We start from the raw sequence: 17,422 nt of genomic DNA on the forward strand, positions 1-17,422 counted from the left end.
GGTTCAAACAGTGAAAAGCCAGATTGCCACCTCGTCGTCCAGAGAAAAAAAGTTGGGTTGTTCTTCGTCATTCCTTGATTTGTACAAGTCACTTTGTAAGATACCTACCTCATCGGTCACCAAGGCTACGACCTACAGCAACCATGTCATTCCTATCAGGGCTATTTGGTGCATCATCCGAACCCATCGAAAAGGAACCATCAGCTTCAGCCGAATTATTCAATTCTACCACATTCCGATCTAATGTCCAACCCTCCTCTTCTTCATCCTCCGCATCCTCGTCATCATCATCTTCGATACCCCAACCACCAACTGACCAACCCGCGGTACCCACGCAGACTGCTCCCACCGCTTTAGATGCCTTTGGAACTGCCTTTGATCCAGCGAGATTACATCCTTTAGCTGGATTAAGTGAGAATCTGGAATTGTTACAACTTGATGAAGATAAATTGAATGATATCGAGGGTTCCGCTTCGGTCTTACCTTCTAGAGGATGGACGGATGATCTTTGTGTTGGAACGGGTACAACGTATCTTTCAGGTTAGTCGGGTTATCTTCTAGACAAGATAGTTTTATCACCATCTTTCACACCCAAGGGAATCTCTCCCGTTCACGTCAGTTATACTGATGAGTTCATGTATCTTGCAGGATTACTCATCGGTGGAATGTGGGGTGCGAAAGAAGGTCTAAGTAGACCATTGGGTAACAACCCTTCGATGAAATTACGAATCAACAGTATCTTGAACGGTTGTACGAGAAGAGGTAGTTTCACTGGTAACTCATTAGGTGTTTTGGGTGAGTTGAATTATATTGATCATATATATTGCATCATGAGACAATCATCTATCCTCATGATGTTCAGATCAGCTGTGCTGTTCACGTACGATGCACATCAGCTGATTCTTCCTGTCATCGACCATATAGCTATTTTCTATAACCTCGCCAACTCCTCTTTGGACAGTATAAGGGGTAGACATGATACCTATAACGTATTGGGTGCAGCTGCCTTAAGTGGAGCTATCTTCAAATCTACAGGTGAGTGTTGTTCCGTTGTAGTTCGAAAACCCAGACACTCCATTTTTCACTGAGAGTTTCGATCGCTGATTTTGTTTACTTCGTTCATAGCCGGAGTCAGACCAGCTCTTGTAGGTGCCAGTATCATGACTGCCGCTGCTGGTGCGTGGTCAGCATTTAAGAACACCGTCTAAGCGATTTCTCTTCCAAATCCATCGACACTCCACAGCCATTTAAACAACCAAGTCACTAGTGCAATACCACATTTAGATTAATAGCACGAATATACCCCAAAGGAGAAAGGAGAAGCCATACTGTATCTGTATATGGCGTTCTTTCTGCTTTTTTTCCCATCTTCATAACGAATAGCTTAATCTTGGATATCTATTGGTGATTGATTTCAATTATAAAGTTTATCTCAGGATTTCAGGATATCCATCTCATGCATAACATCCTCTTCTCACCCATCGATAAGAGATTCTCCCGTGGTCTTCAATCAAAGCCAACAATTACTGATATTATTGATATATAATCTACGTGAATGAAACCAAGACTATATATCACTCATACTGTGCATACGTCTAGATATCAACTCCTTTCAACAAAGCCAACCTCTGTTCAATCCCATTCCCACCTTGTTCCAATCCGGGACTCATCATTCCCGGAACACCCTGCGACCTCAATTGATCTGCGAATGTTTGGTTAGTCGGTGACCCAAGTGGAGGAGAGATCAACGCTCTATCACTCCAACTTGCTTTAAGGATATCTTCAACTTGGTTTCTTGCTTTTAATTCTTTTTTCTCTACTCTACTTTTCTTTGATACCTTCTGTCCATCGATTATGACATTAGGAGAAAGAGTAGAAGAAGGATTGTTCCGTGATGGACTTGGGTTTGAAAGGTTTTGTATCGCTGTTGAGCGTTTCAGCGTCAAATTCAAGTTATTAGGCGATAATCCCCCTTTTTCTTTTCTAGGTGAATTGGATATAGGATTTAATCCAGAGGATACATATCCTTTTTCTTTCTTATTGATACCAGCAGATGATGGCATTTTGTTCGAAGTGACAACTGAAAAAGAATCTATACCTGCTAATCCAGATGCTGTAGATGGTATTCTAGGCATTTTCACATCTGTATCAGTATTAGGTTTAGGTGAAGGTTGAGGAGTATTTTGTGTACTTGGTAAAGTTGATATCGTCCCATTCTCACTATATTCACTGATTATAGAAGGTTCAATCTGTTTCATTGGTAATGGGGATGGATGAAAGAATAGATGAGGTTGCATTGGTGGACTCAAGATGGATAGGTTGGTGGGTGAGACTGAACGTGGTCTGATCCATTCAGGTGCTTCGGGCATACCACCTGGACTGACTCCAGTGTTAACGTTCGTTTTGATTGATTTGCTTTGTCGTTTATTATTAGGTGATTTGTTTCTTTCTAATCTATTGGTTTTCTCCGGTGTAGTACTAGTCGGGGGGATCTCTTTCTGATAAGTCAAAGAGTTCAACTGATCTTTCAATTGTCTAATCTGTCCTTCCCTTGGTGGCGATAAAGGTAATTCATCTTCAATAGCAACTTCAAGATAATCATGTTGACCCATACTCACACCCCTTGTCGTAGGAAGTATATTGGTGTATGTTATAGATTCAGAAACTTTATTCGATTTTACCAATTTCATCGTTTGTTTCTCATCTATCTCATCTCCATCGACATCACCCGGACCTTCTTCTAAATCACTCAAAGTGTTAAATTGATTACGATTGTCTTTACCTCTAGCGGACTTGAAATTGTTCCAAGATTCTCTCCATCCCCATCCTTTTTCGCTTGCCGATATGAATTGACCCGATCTCACCAATCCTCCATTTACTCCTGCGGCTGGGGCTCTTGATCCCTCTAGTCGGACGGTATTATGTTCTTCATCTATAAATCTAATTTGTGGGGCATCATCATCCATCCTTGAATTCCAAATCCCATCATCTTCATCATCGTCCTTCGAAGGAATCTCTTTCCATCCTCTATAAGGATTAAAATGATCAGCTGAAGTAACAAACGGATCATTACCATTTTTCATCAATTTTTCAAAATCTTTTCCAGCCGTTGAAGATCGACTTCTCCTCTTTCTCCGCTTACGATATCTCTGATATCCGAATCCTATCAAGGTGATTAGGATCAAGAGGAATACAGGAACGAGGTATCGTACGGAGGAAGGTTGTTTGGGTGGATCAGGGGGAAGTAATCGATTTTCACTAGTATGTGTTGGTGAAGACGAAGAGATTGTATTGGGACTGGCGGTGGACGATGTTGATATGGATGAAGAGGTTGAGGTGGAAATGGAAGTGGAAGTACTTGTGCTCGTGCTTGTGCTTGAAGTTTTTGTGGAAACTGAAGTAGTTGAATCTGAATTTGAATCTGTGTTATCATCGTTATTACTGTTGTCGACCTGAGCATCATCATCACTTGATTTCGATGTACTATCATTTGCTGATGGTGGCGTAGCACTACCACCTTGAGGACCGAGAAGCAATGGTGATCCCTGATTGCCTACATTACCTCTTTTTACCACTCTCGCATCTACGTTCATACCGCTCAAGAGTACAATCGCTCCTCCGGCTCTCAAGAGTAACATGTTTGATCGAGTTCCCTATCGCTTGCGATTGAACAATCAAATAGGCACCAAGCTCAACCTCCTATCTCTCGGATCGATATCGAGGTCTATCCCTGCTAGACCTACGCAAATCCTCGTCGTCTCTTGATCAGGATCAGGATGCTGTCTACAAATCGTAGGACTTGCGATCAAAGTGGATCGTCGTATTAGACGGGATGAAGGTGAATGTTTGGGTAGACAATGAGGAGAGAGGGGATGACGTCGCCAAAAGGTCGTTGGGCGTACTGTAAATCACAATCAGTACTGCAATGGGTCCTCCGTATCGACTGTCGAGAGGTATTGTCTTACGACCTCACTTACATATAATTGGCTGAGGCTCCAATAAAGGTTGTCTGACCAGATTCCTCAACTTCGAGTTAGGTGGTGTCTTTAACCCAAGGGTCTCTTGACCAGTTTGAGCTTGAACTCGATTTATGATTTGTTTCTTTGGTGTTTCCTGAAAGACGATCTTTCTGTAATTCCGATCGACAGTTCTAGGTGTTGAGGTCACTTGAATCGTCTTGGGTGTTTCCTGGGACTGTGATCGACTATTGTCGTTTTTGATGGTTGCTTTAAGCTTAGGAGTTTTCGTATACTCCTGATCCTGATGATTATAGAAGTTCTCAGAAGGTAAATTGATATCGGAGTTGAATTTAGGTGTCAGAGGGGTAGCTGGTAGGGATGTATCAGAGTCGGATGAATAGGATGATGAACGCGATCCCAGAGATGGTCTTGAAGGTATTGTAGCTAGAGGTGATTGATGGGATGATTCGAATGGATCCTCTTTGTCGTTGTCTTTGTCGTTATCGTTGTCGTCTTTGTCGTTATTTTCGTTAAGGTCGTTATAATTCTGTATACTTTCAATCCATCTTGAAGACTCTTCTCCTACAGAAAGAGAAAAGGAATGCGGAAGGTCATCATCAGACATGGTTGGGATTATACTTTATTATTAGGTCGACATCCATTTACTGACAAGGTATGTAGGTCCGAGAGGTATTTTATGATTGAGTTTCAGATATGTATTAAGGAATTTTCCAAGACAATTTTTAATCAGAGTTGATCTCAGATTTAAACATCGACGAGGGCTTATCGAAGACTTGGGTTCGAACATTAATAGTCTGAATTGTAATTTCAGCTGACGATGAGATCTCATCCTATTGATGGTCATCTAAGAGGTTGTTCAAGCTTGAAAGTCTCATACTAGCTTTTTCAAGCTTGTGTCGACGAATGACAGATACATATCTTGGGAAGTAACGGGATGCATTATGCTATGCTACAAAGTACTGGAACCACCCAACATCATCAGTCTTTCAGTCTCATCACTAATCATCCTGCGAGATTCCTCCAGGAAAACTCACTATATACATGTACAGACTCTATGTCTCCATCCGATTCAGCCCCTCATCTGACGTCTACAAGCCACCCGTATATTCAACTTGCATATCGTCCGACGCAGAATCCATCTCTATCCAAAGATCTCTTTCTGTCCATCCTCTACCTAGCACTCTTATGGGATGAATATCACCTGTATCTACCGTCAAGCCTCCTCCGATAGGTATGGTATCACCTGATCTACCCGGTATAGGTAGTACGGCAGGTATCGAGGAAGTGTATCTCCATTCTGTCGTGGTGAGATGATAATTGATCAATTTACGGAAATCGGCAAGTGGTAGATCTGGACCTGCTCCATACCATATTAAAACGAAAGAACGGAGAGTTAGCAGTGAACTTCTGAGTTCTAGCATTGACAAGTGCAATAGAAAATATGATGGATCCGAATGAGTGCACCAAGTTACCCACCCTGTTTCTGCTTTTTGGAAATTGGTAAACCCCATCTTATAGCTTTACTTTCCTCTTCACCTATCTCCAATACACCGGCCAATTCATCCAACCGCTGAGCGAATCCCTCAGGATCAGTATCAGGATCATACTGTGCTGAAGAACTTTCACTAGCTTCGTAGCTCCCTTCTTCACCAATCTCTTCTTCTTCTTCCTCTTCGTCCTGTCCCTGTTCTTGATCTTCCTGTTGACTGTAATCATATGAAGTTGAAGTGGATATATCGGGTGGTGATGCGCCCCTATCGCCTGTTCCTCTCCATCGATTGGGCTGTTCGAAAGACTCGTCCATCTCCGGTAGATGCTGGGGTACGACGGACGTGTTGAATCCTAGACCTACGGGAGGACCAGCTGGGGTGGAAGGATGGATGGGTTGAGGGGGTGTTTGGTATAATGCTCTGGGACGATGTGAGGGTCCGGCTAAAGAGAAGAGAGAATCGCCTTCCTCTTCCATCGAGTCGTCCATGGCAGGTGATGTGTCTCGCTGTATATGGATCTTGTAGCTCAAGCAAGGAGGGCAGTGATTGCACTCGGATCATACCTCCTAATCAACAACGTTGAGTGTGCACAAACAAATCGATGCGATGAGTTACCATAGTTACCTAATTTGCCTATTATGGCAACTTGCAGGGGGTGATCTGTTGCGGGGCACCAGAACAGCATCAATACCGGGGATCACCGCTTCCACATCGCGTTATCGATGAGGTCGTCGTTACGGATAGAGTAGTTGTTGCCCCCAGGTGAGAAGTAAGAGTAAAGTAAGTTAAGCTTACTCAACTCATCATGATATATTTTACTGTATGAATTACACGGGATAGTCCTTAGTAGAGTATGGACATCCAACAAGCATCAGACGGAGGCTTGTTCCTCCTCGAAAGGCAGTTAGAGGAATACGACAAGTGAGTGTACCTGTACATTGGCCACCCGACCACACAACCTCAGATTCAACTAACCTTTCCTCATCCCTACAGCCTCGATAACTTACTTGAAGATGTAGGTCAACTGACGGGAGTCACTTCGAACAATGTGTTACTATTTATGGAAGATGGACGAGAGCTTAGAACTGAGATACTTGAAGAAGCCTGGAATACAGCTGGTCCAAGTTCACCTTCGGCCGTAAGTATTCCCATCCATCCCTTACGACTTCGAGTCCTGTTCACAGCTGAAAGCCATTACTCTTCAGGCTCAGAGATTGAAGTTGTATCTGTTCAACAGAGAGACTTTCTGGTCAGATGCTGAACAATGGGCAGTACAGTTTCAGGAAGATGTCATACTTCCTCCTCCATTAGACCGTGAGTCTGTTGTTCTCATCTCCTATAGACACATAATCGTCCCGGATCAGACGATGGAGACCAAGATCGATCTGCTGATGATCAAATCAACCGCAGCCAACCAATCAGGCTCCCTTGCCCATATCCAACACCCCTTCCTCGTCGCACACGATCACCTATCTCACCTTCAATCGCTCTATCAAGCACAATCTCGCGCTCTCGAAATCGCTTATTCAAACTTATCTCATCATCTTCAACCGCTAATCAACGAATTTCAGAAATTCTCCGTGAGAGCAGAAAAGGAATTACAGACTGAAGAAAGTTTGATAAAAGGTGCTAAAGTTGATATGGCGCTGTTACCGAAATTATCCATAAACCCGATTTTATTGAGAAAGAAGAAGGAAGGTGAAGGAGATGACAGGATAAAGACTATAGGTGATTTCGTCAATAAGAGGAAGATGGAACAGGTGAGAGATAGTTGTAGGACCGCTCATGGTAAGCTTCCTTTCCGGTGATACCTTCCAGCGAGAGCTCAAGACAAGTAGCTTATGTGAAGTTTATTGGAATAGAGGAACATGTCGATAGATATAATACACTTGCTGGACAATTGGACGAGCTGGCTCTACAGTCTGATGCGGAGATGCGAGCGTTCACCGAACAGAGTGAATCTGTCGGAAGGGAGTTCACAGAAGGTCTAGCTAGGTTGGAAGTGGCCATAAGTCAGCTGAGCGAGTTGCTAGGTAGTGGTGCAGAAGATGTTGCACAGGGTGAGTCAGCTGCTCCTCCCTCAACCTGTGAGTCACTAGCTGACATAATATCCTAGATCTGGTAGAACTGGACCAAGCAATGAGAGATGATTTGATAGCTTTGACGGGGGTCAAGGTGAGCTGAATGGACCATCACTTATTTCCATCAGCTGATATACATGAATTAGAATGATTTCACTCTCGAAATTCACCTCCATCTTCGTCAAGTTGCCCAATTTCAATCACGTATTACACAAATCATCGGTCCTCTAGCAGCACTGGATGCAGATTTAAGAGATAAAGTCGCTTTTCCCCATTTACATCGATTACGTCAACTGCCTTTTGCTTATGCGACTGTAGTAGCTGAAGTCGTTAGGCGGAAGGAATATTCAAGGTTATTGCTCAAATGGACACTAAGGTTATCCGAAGCTTTATCAAGGTTTACATCGACGGAGAAAACTAGAAGAGAGCAAGTGCAGGCCGAGATGATCAGTCAGCTGCCTTTTGGTGTGGTAGGTTTGGACGAAAATGGTCCAAGAGTGGATATCTCGGTGATCACTGGAGCAGAAGGATTAAGTGGTGTGAAATTTGGTCAAGAGGAAATTGAGAGTAAGCTACATGAATTGAATTATAGCTTAAGTCAAGTAGCTGATACGCGATTTTGTCTTCAGAGCTTGTACTCTGGGTCGACAGTCTGAAAACAGATGAGGAAGTCTTATCTGCTTTGGAAGAGGGCGATGAGAATTATCTAGCAACTCTACAGGCTAGTATAGAAAGCTTGATAGGCAAAGTGGACTTCGCTAGTGATGAATTGGATAGAATGATCGAGAGGTCGGGTAAGCGATTTTGAAGAGTCGATTGAGTGTAACACATCAGCTGACATATGATTTTAGTCCTCACTAGTCGAGATAAGCCTCGTTCAGCCAGCAACTCCCGAACGACACTCAATCTATCAACCCAACTACGAACCGTCAATCAAGAGAAAGCAGAACAAGAGAAGCGACTACATGAAATGGAAGAAGCGCATCAAGCTCATTTACGGGAATTGGAAGATCAATATCAACAGCGCTTAGCAGTATCTCAGACCCGACAAGCGGAACTACAAGATGAGTTGGTACGATTAAGAACGGATCTCAGTGAAGAGATGTTAGCTAGACAGGCTTTATCTGCAGAATTAGAAGAAAGGTCTAGGGAACAAGAAGAGAAATATAGGGAACAGGAAGACCAATCTGACTTTATTAAGGGATTACAAGCTGAATTGACACAAGAGAAAGATAGAGCTACAGATCTTGGTGTACGCTTACAAGAAGCTTTATTAGATGTGGATGGTCTGAAGAGTGCCGAGCAGACCTTGATAGCGCAATTACAGGAATTACAAGAGGAACGTACTCGGGCATTGCAAACTCTTGGCGATGCTCAACTTACGGCTCAGGATTTAGAATCTCAACTTGCTGGTATTAGAGCTGAACTTGAAGCGACATCACAGCAATTGGTTGAAGCTCAAGCTGATCGAGATTTAGCTCTGAGGAACCAGTCTGCAGAAGCTGAACGGATGATGAGAGATCATATTGCCGAAGCGGACGGTGATAGAGCTGTGTTAGAACACCAGAATTTGACTTTAACTAAACAACTGGAAGACAAAAAAGTTGAATTGGAAGAAAAAGTCAATGCGATCAAGAATTCAGCTATAAGACAGGTAGATGGATTGAAAGCTGAACTGAGCTTCACAAAAGCTCAACTCAGAGAAGTACAGCGAAAGGAAACTGTCCTGATTGATGAGTTGGCAATGGCGAAAGATAGTGCTATGGCCATATCACAGGAGAAAACCTACCAATCGGACGTATCTAAAGATTCTATTGCGCTGGTATCAAAGTACCACGAAACTTGTTCAAGACTGTTAAACGCTATTAACAACTCGACGACTATCTCAGGATCAAATGGAGGCATGCAATCGCAAATTGTCGGAGGAAATAGTATACTGAAGACCCATCATTCAACTGCTAATTTACCATTATCCAATTCGATCACTTCCAACTCCAATTCCAACAATCATAGCAATAAAGATGAATTACGTGAATCGGTATTGATTAGATCGCTTGAAACTGCGCAAAACTTTGATTTGGTCACCTTCTCAGAAGCTGTTACGAAGACTATTGGATTGGTGAAGAAATGGTCGAAGAGTTGTAGACAGTTTAGAGATTTGGCTAAGAACAAGATAAGTTTCACGAACTTTGCTAAAGGAGATTTGGTGAGTTCGAAGACCTATTCCCCATGCAACTGAGCGTAAAGTAGCTCATATGTTTATACGTTGTGGGACAGGCCCTATTCTTACCGACTCGGAATGCCGCTGCTAGATCTTGGGCTGCATTCAACAGTGAGTTGTCAGTTTCTGATGGAACACAACAACTGACCAGGATTTGTGACAGTCTCTGCCCCTCATAACTTCCTCAAAGTCACTGATGCGATGCAGGAGCAAATCAAGACTCGGGAATGGATCATTGCCAGGATTATCAAAACTGATGAAGCTATTGCCAGCGGAGGAGATGTAAGTCAGCTTACCTTTCATTCGAATGCTCAAGCTGAAATGATATTCTAGTCCCCCGAGACCAACCCGTTCGGCTTAGCAGATGGGTTACGATACTACACTCATCACGTTGAAGAGTACAACCCACATGCCATTCGACCATCGAGAAGATCGACCTCTGCATCTTTACATCCTAATGTTGAGAAAGATACATCCATCTCCCAGATGCTTTCGTCGACTCATCGTACGCCCGGTATAGCTGAACCGATCTCAGGAGTGGATATGATATCACCGACCAAAACACCCAAAGCTAGACCTAGATCGGGTAGTGGATATTTCCCACCTATGATGGCTGTTTCGGAGAAGGAGAAGGATAGGGAAGAGGCATCTGATTCACCTGAACCTGAAGATGACATCTCAGCCGAGAACAAACTCAATGGAAATCAGAATCAAGATCAAGACGAAGACAAAGACAAAGCTGTTTCCTCAGAGAGTCCAAAGGCAAAGGAGCTTCCTAAAAGTGTGAATCAAAGCAACACCGCTGCGGTTGAGACAAGAATATCAACCTCGACATCAACACCTTTACCTCCCGTACCGACATCCTCACCAACCGTACCTAAACCTTCCTCCCAACCTATCCCACCACGTAAGACTCACAGCAGATTACCCAGTAGAGGTACCACACCTGTATCTCCTCCTCTTGGATCTGGATCCACACGTGAAAACCTCATACCGGGATCGATCGGTCGACCGAGTAGTGTAGCATCTTCTTCGGCCCCATCGTCATACCCTAAGGGACTTACTCTTGGTCCCTCAAGTGGGAAAGGAGCATTAGCTCCTGCTATGGCTACTACCACTTCTACAGATACTACTTCGTCAACTTCCGACGATAAGATGAACGCTGCTGTAGTCAAGAGGAAAGAGAGTAATACCAATCTTAATTTTGTTGGTGGAGGGGGAGGGGCATTTTCTCCGGATGGAAATAAACCTTCTCCCCTTGGACCTCTTGGGATAGGTGAGGGAGAAAGAAGTAGAAGGGGAAGTAGACCATCTTTAGAAACGAGTGGAATTGGAAGTGGGAGTACTAGTCCAAATAAGGCAGGTTCGTCTTCAATAATAGGAGGAGGGTTCAACGCTTTAGGTACAGCTCCCACAGGTGGTAGTGGTACCTCGACTTCAACGGCGAGTAAATTGATAAGAGGATTTACAATCGGACGTAAATCATCTTTGAACATGGGTGCGATTCCAGATAATCAGGGAGATACCGAAGGAGTATCTTCGAAAGAAACTGGGACCGTAAGGAAATCATCTATTGGGGGAAGAACTCAAACGCCAAGTGCGATGGATATATTGAAAAGGTTTGAGAGTGGAAGTAATTTCTGAGACTTGGATACCGAAATCGATAAATGCACCGGGATGGACAATTGATAAGCCTTCTAGATGTTTGTGTTGGATTGAGAAGCAGTTTCGTCCAATAAAAGTGAATAGCATTTTATAAGATTAGCAAGTTTTGTTGATATATTGTATGATTGTACCATTGTGATGAATATGTATATGACGATAATACAAGGACCATGTCCTATCATTCTTAGGATGGTGAATGATATTACCGATAATATGCATACACATTTAGATGATTTGATTGGCATGAATGATTTATATGAATTATATACAACTGAAACTTGAATCTATATACAACAATTTTCGTTTCTGAGACTGAGTTTAACCCATATGAACCGAATCAAATATACAGTATGATCTCTTTCTAACTTGATCTCTTAATCACTTAACTCATGTAAGTTACCATCTTCATCTTCATAGAAGATCCCATTGATCATCTCATCTTCCATGAATCCATCATCATCAGATTCGTTATCTTCATAAAAATCTTCGATTTTGATCCTTTTTAATTGCTCACTTGCTGCTGCTACCTCCGGGGTACCACCTTGTTCGGTGGTTGATGATTCGCCAAGTGGCATTAGCGGTACTGTCCTGACCACTTTGACCTCTTCTTCCGCCCCTCCTTCTTCCATCACGGATTCGGCGTTCGAAGGAGAAGAAGCAAGACAGTTGGTCAGATAATCTGCTCGGAGTTCAGGTAATGTCGGACCAGTCATTACTAGTCATTAAAGCATTAGCTATCGTAGCTCATACTTTCACCAAAGCCGCCCAGATATCACTCACTTTCAACGAAGATAGCAAGTGTGTACTGAGCATTCATGCTGGTCAGCTTCTTCTGCCCCTTCGAAGCTTATGCAGCTGGAACTCACAAAAGCGTCGTTACCCGCATTACCACACTTATCTGGTCTCCTGTTAGAGTCAGAACCGAACATTGTCAAAGCAGTGGCCTCAAGTGTCTTCTTCGTTCGACCAGGAAATTGATGCGATCCAACTGGTACGGGCGGTACTTTTTCAATTGAACCAAATAGACTTGCCGTGTTCTACAGGTGCAATGCCCACATCAGCTTACGGCATATATCTGTTTGAAGAAGAGATTCGTGACTTACAATAATGAACACTGATCCGCATCCTGCTGCACACATGTAAGGAGGTATTTCCCATCCATCAGGTTGTAAATCACCATCAGTCAAGGACACGTCTAGTCCGATATCCTTGAAGTCGAGTTCTTGTCCCTCTGACACGTGGGTCACGATATCTACCAGCACATCAGCCACGATACATGGGACGAGGCGGGTAAGCGAGGAGAAATCTTACATATCGGTCCATTTCCCGCCTTTGTAGAGAGATCCTTGATTTTCTTCTTCAAAGTCGTGCGGATCTTGCTCGCTTCGATTGGTAGTGAGTCGCCAAAGAGGTATGAATCTCGATAATCGGGTTGTGATTCGCTGTTCTTCTTATGTAACAGGTGATCTTGGACACTGAACGCCTTAAGGTGAGCTGCGGTCACTCGGCAACAGAGTCGTTTGGAGAGCTCACATGAAATGCCCCATATCTCTCATTTCCTCATAATGCATGCCACCCTCCTTCTTGAGCTCATCAGGAACCTTTTCCCACCAAATGGCAGAATAACCAATTTCCAATATGATCGAGGGGTCCTTTTCCCACCTCGTCACGCTCAGGGCGATGAACAGACTCCGGCCGATCTCTGGAGGAATCGTAAATGGTCCTTCCTCTTCATCTTCTTCTCCTGCCACGGGTTGCTGTGAGTCTGGAAGGGAAGCAAGTAAACCACCACTGATAGCAAGAATGAATGCTTGTTGGCAATGATAATAGTATGAGGCACCGATGTCGGTGAAAGGGGTAGAAGAACTTGATGAGATGGACGTGGAGGTCGATCGATCTACCTTGTTGACAGGAGGAGGAGCAGCAACGTCGAACTCGACGTAATCCTCCGATGCAGAAGGCTGGACAATGGAGGATCCTTCCTTTTCTGTATCTGTCTTTAGCTTAGATCTTAGAATTCAGATGAAAGATGAAACAAGCTAACTTACCGATTTTATCTACCTTATCTTCCTTTATGAGAGGGAATCCACCCCACCCGGTTCCATCTGCAGCCTCTTGTCGAGCCGCATCACTCTTCACCGACTTCTCAGGACCTTTCCTCAATCCAGGTCCTTCCGTGAAGTTGTCTCTAAGAGCTTCGTACCTGTGCGGATCGAACGTAGGAATGGGTATACCTTGTCTTCTGTATCTTTCAACGGTCTTACCATCTTGAGTTACTTGCTTCGAAAGTTCTTTCAGGAATCCCGAAGAAATGATTTTGATGGGTTGCTATGATGTTCGTATCTCGTCAGCTCGACTCTTATTCTTGTGGGCCAGGAGAGGGAAGGAAGGAGAGCACGTACAATGGTGACCATATCCCTAGATCTACATGGATAGCTAGGTAGAGGTACCCAATCATCATTCCCTTCTTCAAGTGAAGGTGGATCCATCTTAGCGACTCCCTCCTCTCCTCCTTCTACAGCTAGAAGTTCGGCTCGTCTTAGATGGTATTCAATCCAGGAAGGTGTAGTAAGTCGCATTTCATGTATGTAGTATTGGAGATACTGGAGTTGCTGGATCTTCCATAGCAGTCGTGGTTTCCCAAGTAGGTCAGTTCCTATGACAAAAGTCAGCTACAGGATGTCCATCCGGCAGACTGAAAGCTGACTCACCCACGTAAAGTGTCAAACCTCCATCACCAGGAGTTCGAAGAGGATGATTGGGATGACACAGAGCATGACCGTGGATCAGTTGCCCCATCGCTTGGGCCTACTCAAAGTCAGCTCAAAGCTTCCAGTGACTTGCATGTGAGGAAAGACGTACATGCAATGGACTCAGCTTGTCCAGATATTTGAATACGATATCGGAATGTCGAAAGTACCCATCCTGAACGAATTCCAACCCTTCCTTCGATGATGGCTCATAAGTTTGAGCTGGCAACTCTTGGGGACCAGGTTGATCACTCATTGTAGAAAAGAGCTGGGGTTTGGTTCGACCATGTACGGATCGAGAACACGAGAGGACAAGTGGGAGAAGGGAAGAGAGGTATAAAATCACATTTTTGAACAGGAAACTAAAGGGAAAAGATGTTTACAAGTGACTACTACGAGTAGAGGTCCGAGCGTCTGTGGATGACCTCCACTTCGATATCAATTACGTAACACTGCAGCCTACGTCATGTTGGGTGAATTCCCTTTTCCCGCCAAGAGACAGCGACAACAACGAACAATCCTCGATAGATAAGGGAGATTCATGGTCATTCCCATTCCTTGTACTCCCCATTCTAGTACCTAGCCCACAAAGCACTCACACAAGCAAGAAACATCACATTGATGCCCAACTCGATGGGCCTGGACGACTCTGTACCTAGTCAGTCTCAACGTATCGCTCTCAGGATGAGAAACGTTCATATCGCTGACATTGGAATGGAACAGTCAAAACCCTCCTCGTCACCGTCTTTGAGGTTAGTTGTCAAAGCAAGTTGCCATCCCGAGCGAGTACTAACTGATCAATTCAACGCATAACAGTCCGTAGTAGAAGTATTCTTACTATGTCTAGCTGGTTACATTCTCTCAAAAGCTGGTGTTACCGATAAGGCGACTCAGAGGAAATTGAACGTTATCAATGTTTCATTATTCACCCCAGCTCTGCTCTTCTCCAAGGTGAGCTGAAACACACAGTCTCAACAACGAGCCTATCTCTGCGAGAACTGTTGCTGACCTGCCATGGTGAATAGGTAGCGTACTCATTGACACCGTCTAAATTGAAAGAAATGTGGATCATACCTCTAGGGTAAGACAGCCTGCTCGTTCGACTGAAAACAAACGCTCACACGACGTTTTCTATAAACAGCTTTGTCGTGGTTACTGGACTGTCCGCTGGAGTAGCATGGGTATTAGCCAAGTTGTTCAAGTTGAAAAAATCACAAACGTGCGTTGACTTCAAGAGATGATTACGTATATGCATACACAAGACGTACATACTGATAATCAGACCTCACCATCAGGGCCTATGCCATGTGTGCTGCCATGTTCCAGAACAGGTGAGCTATGAGGGAAGCGATTGGGCTTGAATCAAGCTGACTGATGACATGCAGCAATTCATTGCCTATCGCTCTGATCCAATCCCTTGTAATCGAAGTACCAGGTTTGAAGTGGGGCAAGGATGATAACAAAGATCAAATGTTAGGTCGAGCTTTGACTTATTTGGTCTTATATTCTACATTGGGAATGATGGTACGTGAGATCAACCGATCATTTGCGTCTCTGTCGCTCATCATCGTCTGGTGTTAGCTACGTTGGTCATGGGGTGTAAAATTGTTATCTCAAGCGGATGATGAGGCACTCGAAGTAGAAGAAGAAGTACACAGACCCCTGGTTCATGATCATACTGTCCAATCACCCGAAGCATTAGCTCCTCATCCAGGAGCAAGAGAGACCGATCCGTTCTTCACTACAGCTAATGACATCCATCACGACGAAGAAGATGAAAGGCGAAATCCCACCGGTCAATTCATCGTATCTTCTCCATCTGGTATAGTCGAAGAACCTGATTCTCCTGCTCAGCCATTCACGGCGCCAGGCTCAGCACATTCGATGCATCCTCCCCTGGTCAAGCGGGGATCGACCGCTGGTCAAAGCGTGAGGAGCAGAAGAAGCTCGACGTACAGTCAACATAGGAAGAAGTTGAACAGGACTGAAAGTGGTAGAGAATTTTGGGGGTTACCTGAACAGCCTAAGATGCACCATATAGCTTTGATTGAGGAGGACAGTAGTGAGAGTGAACATGAGGATGAGGAATGGGTAAGTCCCGTCTTTCTTTCTGCCGATTTGCCGATTAGGAAGATGTTGATGGGCGATTGTAGGGTACTCTCACACCTTCCCTTCGCCGTCGACCACTCGAACCTCCCAGATCTCCCTTCCAGTCTTTCATGTTCAAAGTAAAAAATCGTTCCAAGTCATCTCTAAAAGCTATCAACGACTTCATGACTGTTCCAATGTACGCCGCTCTGCTATCGATCTTTATCGCTATGATTCCTCCATTACAAGCCCAGATGGCTAGAATCAAACCTTTGGAACAAGCTATCAAAGGTGCTGGGCAATGTTCTAGTGAGTGATCGATATGACATCTATTTCAAGGCATGTAATCGAATATGCTCATATTTTCTGTTGAACAGTCCCCGTTACATTGGTGGTGCTAGGAGCATTCTTCTATACTCCACCCGAGGTGAAACCAGGCTCAGGCACAATCCATCTACCCAGATCTGAAGATAAGAAGTCAAGCGGTTTCTTGGGATATATCAAATCCTTCTTAGGTCACGATGAAGCTTATTCATCAAACGACAAATCAAAGTCGTATCCAGGAGAGAACAAGACTGTCTTCGTAGCGGTTATAAGTCGGATGATCATTGTCCCACTTTTGATGTTACCCGTCTTAGCTTTGATAGCTAAATTCGATCCGTTCGAAGCTGCCGAAGATCCGGTGTTCATCCTATCTGCCATCTTATTGGTGTCTTCGGTGAGTCAGCAGGATTATCCAACAGCGATGGAAGCTAATAAATGGATGATATGCTTCATTTTCGCAGCCACCTGCCTTGACGCTTGCTCAGATTACCCAGGCTGCTTCAGGAGATGCATTTGAGAGATTGATCAGTAAGACTATCAGTTGGAGTTATGCTGTTTTGACACCTCCGTAAGTCTATAACAATCCCTGGCTGGAGCCTCATGAGACTAGAGCTCATTGAGTTTGTTTCTGGAATAGATTGACGTTAGTGTATGTTGTGATCGGATTGGTATTTGGCAGATTGTGATGTCGGAATCTCTCAACAGTATAAGAGTAGCAGAAATAAACGGATCTGTACCGGTGTCGAGGTTTTTGAAAATTGAAAAATGTGGTTGTTTGAAAGGAATTGCATGCATTCTGATGTTTCTAGTGGTCTCACTCGTC

The 17,422-nt window shown here is 44.0% G+C and overlaps 7 protein-coding genes across 7 annotated transcripts; 3 read left to right on the forward strand and 4 right to left on the reverse strand.

Annotated features, from left to right (window-relative positions):
* Nucleotides 1–143: 143 nt before the first annotated feature.
* On the forward strand, nucleotides 144–1,208 carry V865_006118 (uncharacterized protein; the record flags this gene model as incomplete). The annotated part of the gene is made up of 4 exons (XM_066229878.1): nucleotides 144–540; nucleotides 649–795; nucleotides 925–1,035; nucleotides 1,126–1,208. The coding sequence occupies 4 exons, from the start codon at nucleotides 144–146 to the stop codon at nucleotides 1,206–1,208; spliced, it is 738 nt and encodes a 245-aa protein (XP_066085975.1).
* Nucleotides 1,209–1,595: 387 nt separating this feature from the next.
* Nucleotides 1,596–3,638, reverse strand: V865_006119 (uncharacterized protein; the record flags this gene model as incomplete). The annotated part of the gene is made up of 1 exon (XM_066229879.1): nucleotides 1,596–3,638. The coding sequence occupies one exon, from the start codon at nucleotides 3,636–3,638 to the stop codon at nucleotides 1,596–1,598; it is 2,043 nt and encodes a 680-aa protein (XP_066085976.1).
* A 36-nt stretch (nucleotides 3,639–3,674) lies between these two features.
* Nucleotides 3,675–4,584, reverse strand: V865_006120 (uncharacterized protein; the record flags this gene model as incomplete). Its single annotated transcript, XM_066229880.1, has 2 exons — nucleotides 3,675–3,901; nucleotides 3,978–4,584. 2 exons carry the CDS (start codon nucleotides 4,582–4,584, stop codon nucleotides 3,675–3,677), a joined length of 834 nt encoding a protein of 277 aa, XP_066085977.1.
* Nucleotides 4,585–5,068: 484 nt separating this feature from the next.
* Nucleotides 5,069–5,958, reverse strand: V865_006121 (uncharacterized protein; the record flags this gene model as incomplete). The annotated part of the gene is made up of 2 exons (XM_066229881.1): nucleotides 5,069–5,337; nucleotides 5,457–5,958. The coding sequence occupies 2 exons, from the start codon at nucleotides 5,956–5,958 to the stop codon at nucleotides 5,069–5,071; spliced, it is 771 nt and encodes a 256-aa protein (XP_066085978.1).
* Nucleotides 5,959–6,323: 365 nt separating this feature from the next.
* Nucleotides 6,324–11,416, forward strand: V865_006122 (uncharacterized protein; the record flags this gene model as incomplete). Its single annotated transcript, XM_066229882.1, has 12 exons — nucleotides 6,324–6,391; nucleotides 6,464–6,608; nucleotides 6,676–6,784; nucleotides 6,881–7,258; nucleotides 7,333–7,530; nucleotides 7,587–7,645; nucleotides 7,698–8,118; nucleotides 8,181–8,345; nucleotides 8,403–9,757; nucleotides 9,829–9,883; nucleotides 9,936–10,054; nucleotides 10,106–11,416. 12 exons carry the CDS (start codon nucleotides 6,324–6,326, stop codon nucleotides 11,414–11,416), a joined length of 4,383 nt encoding a protein of 1,460 aa, XP_066085979.1.
* A 395-nt stretch (nucleotides 11,417–11,811) lies between these two features.
* Nucleotides 11,812–14,443, reverse strand: V865_006123 (uncharacterized protein; the record flags this gene model as incomplete). The annotated part of the gene is made up of 10 exons (XM_066229883.1): nucleotides 11,812–12,152; nucleotides 12,218–12,242; nucleotides 12,304–12,474; nucleotides 12,541–12,689; nucleotides 12,749–12,912; nucleotides 12,971–13,424; nucleotides 13,486–13,765; nucleotides 13,840–14,093; nucleotides 14,149–14,245; nucleotides 14,300–14,443. The coding sequence occupies 10 exons, from the start codon at nucleotides 14,441–14,443 to the stop codon at nucleotides 11,812–11,814; spliced, it is 2,079 nt and encodes a 692-aa protein (XP_066085980.1).
* A 365-nt stretch (nucleotides 14,444–14,808) lies between these two features.
* V865_006124 (uncharacterized protein) lies at nucleotides 14,809–17,285 on the forward strand (the record flags this gene model as incomplete). The annotated part of the gene is made up of 12 exons (XM_066229884.1): nucleotides 14,809–14,845; nucleotides 14,911–14,939; nucleotides 15,004–15,138; nucleotides 15,213–15,268; nucleotides 15,329–15,406; nucleotides 15,483–15,518; nucleotides 15,573–15,711; nucleotides 15,769–16,278; nucleotides 16,341–16,584; nucleotides 16,653–16,993; nucleotides 17,061–17,167; nucleotides 17,237–17,285. 12 exons carry the CDS (start codon nucleotides 14,809–14,811, stop codon nucleotides 17,283–17,285), a joined length of 1,761 nt encoding a protein of 586 aa, XP_066085981.1.
* Nucleotides 17,286–17,422: the final 137 nt, after the last annotated feature.

This window comes from Kwoniella europaea, chromosome 1 (genome assembly GCF_036810445.1).
Source record: "Kwoniella europaea PYCC6329 chromosome 1, complete sequence".
NCBI lineage: Eukaryota > Fungi > Basidiomycota > Tremellomycetes > Tremellales > Cryptococcaceae > Kwoniella > Kwoniella europaea.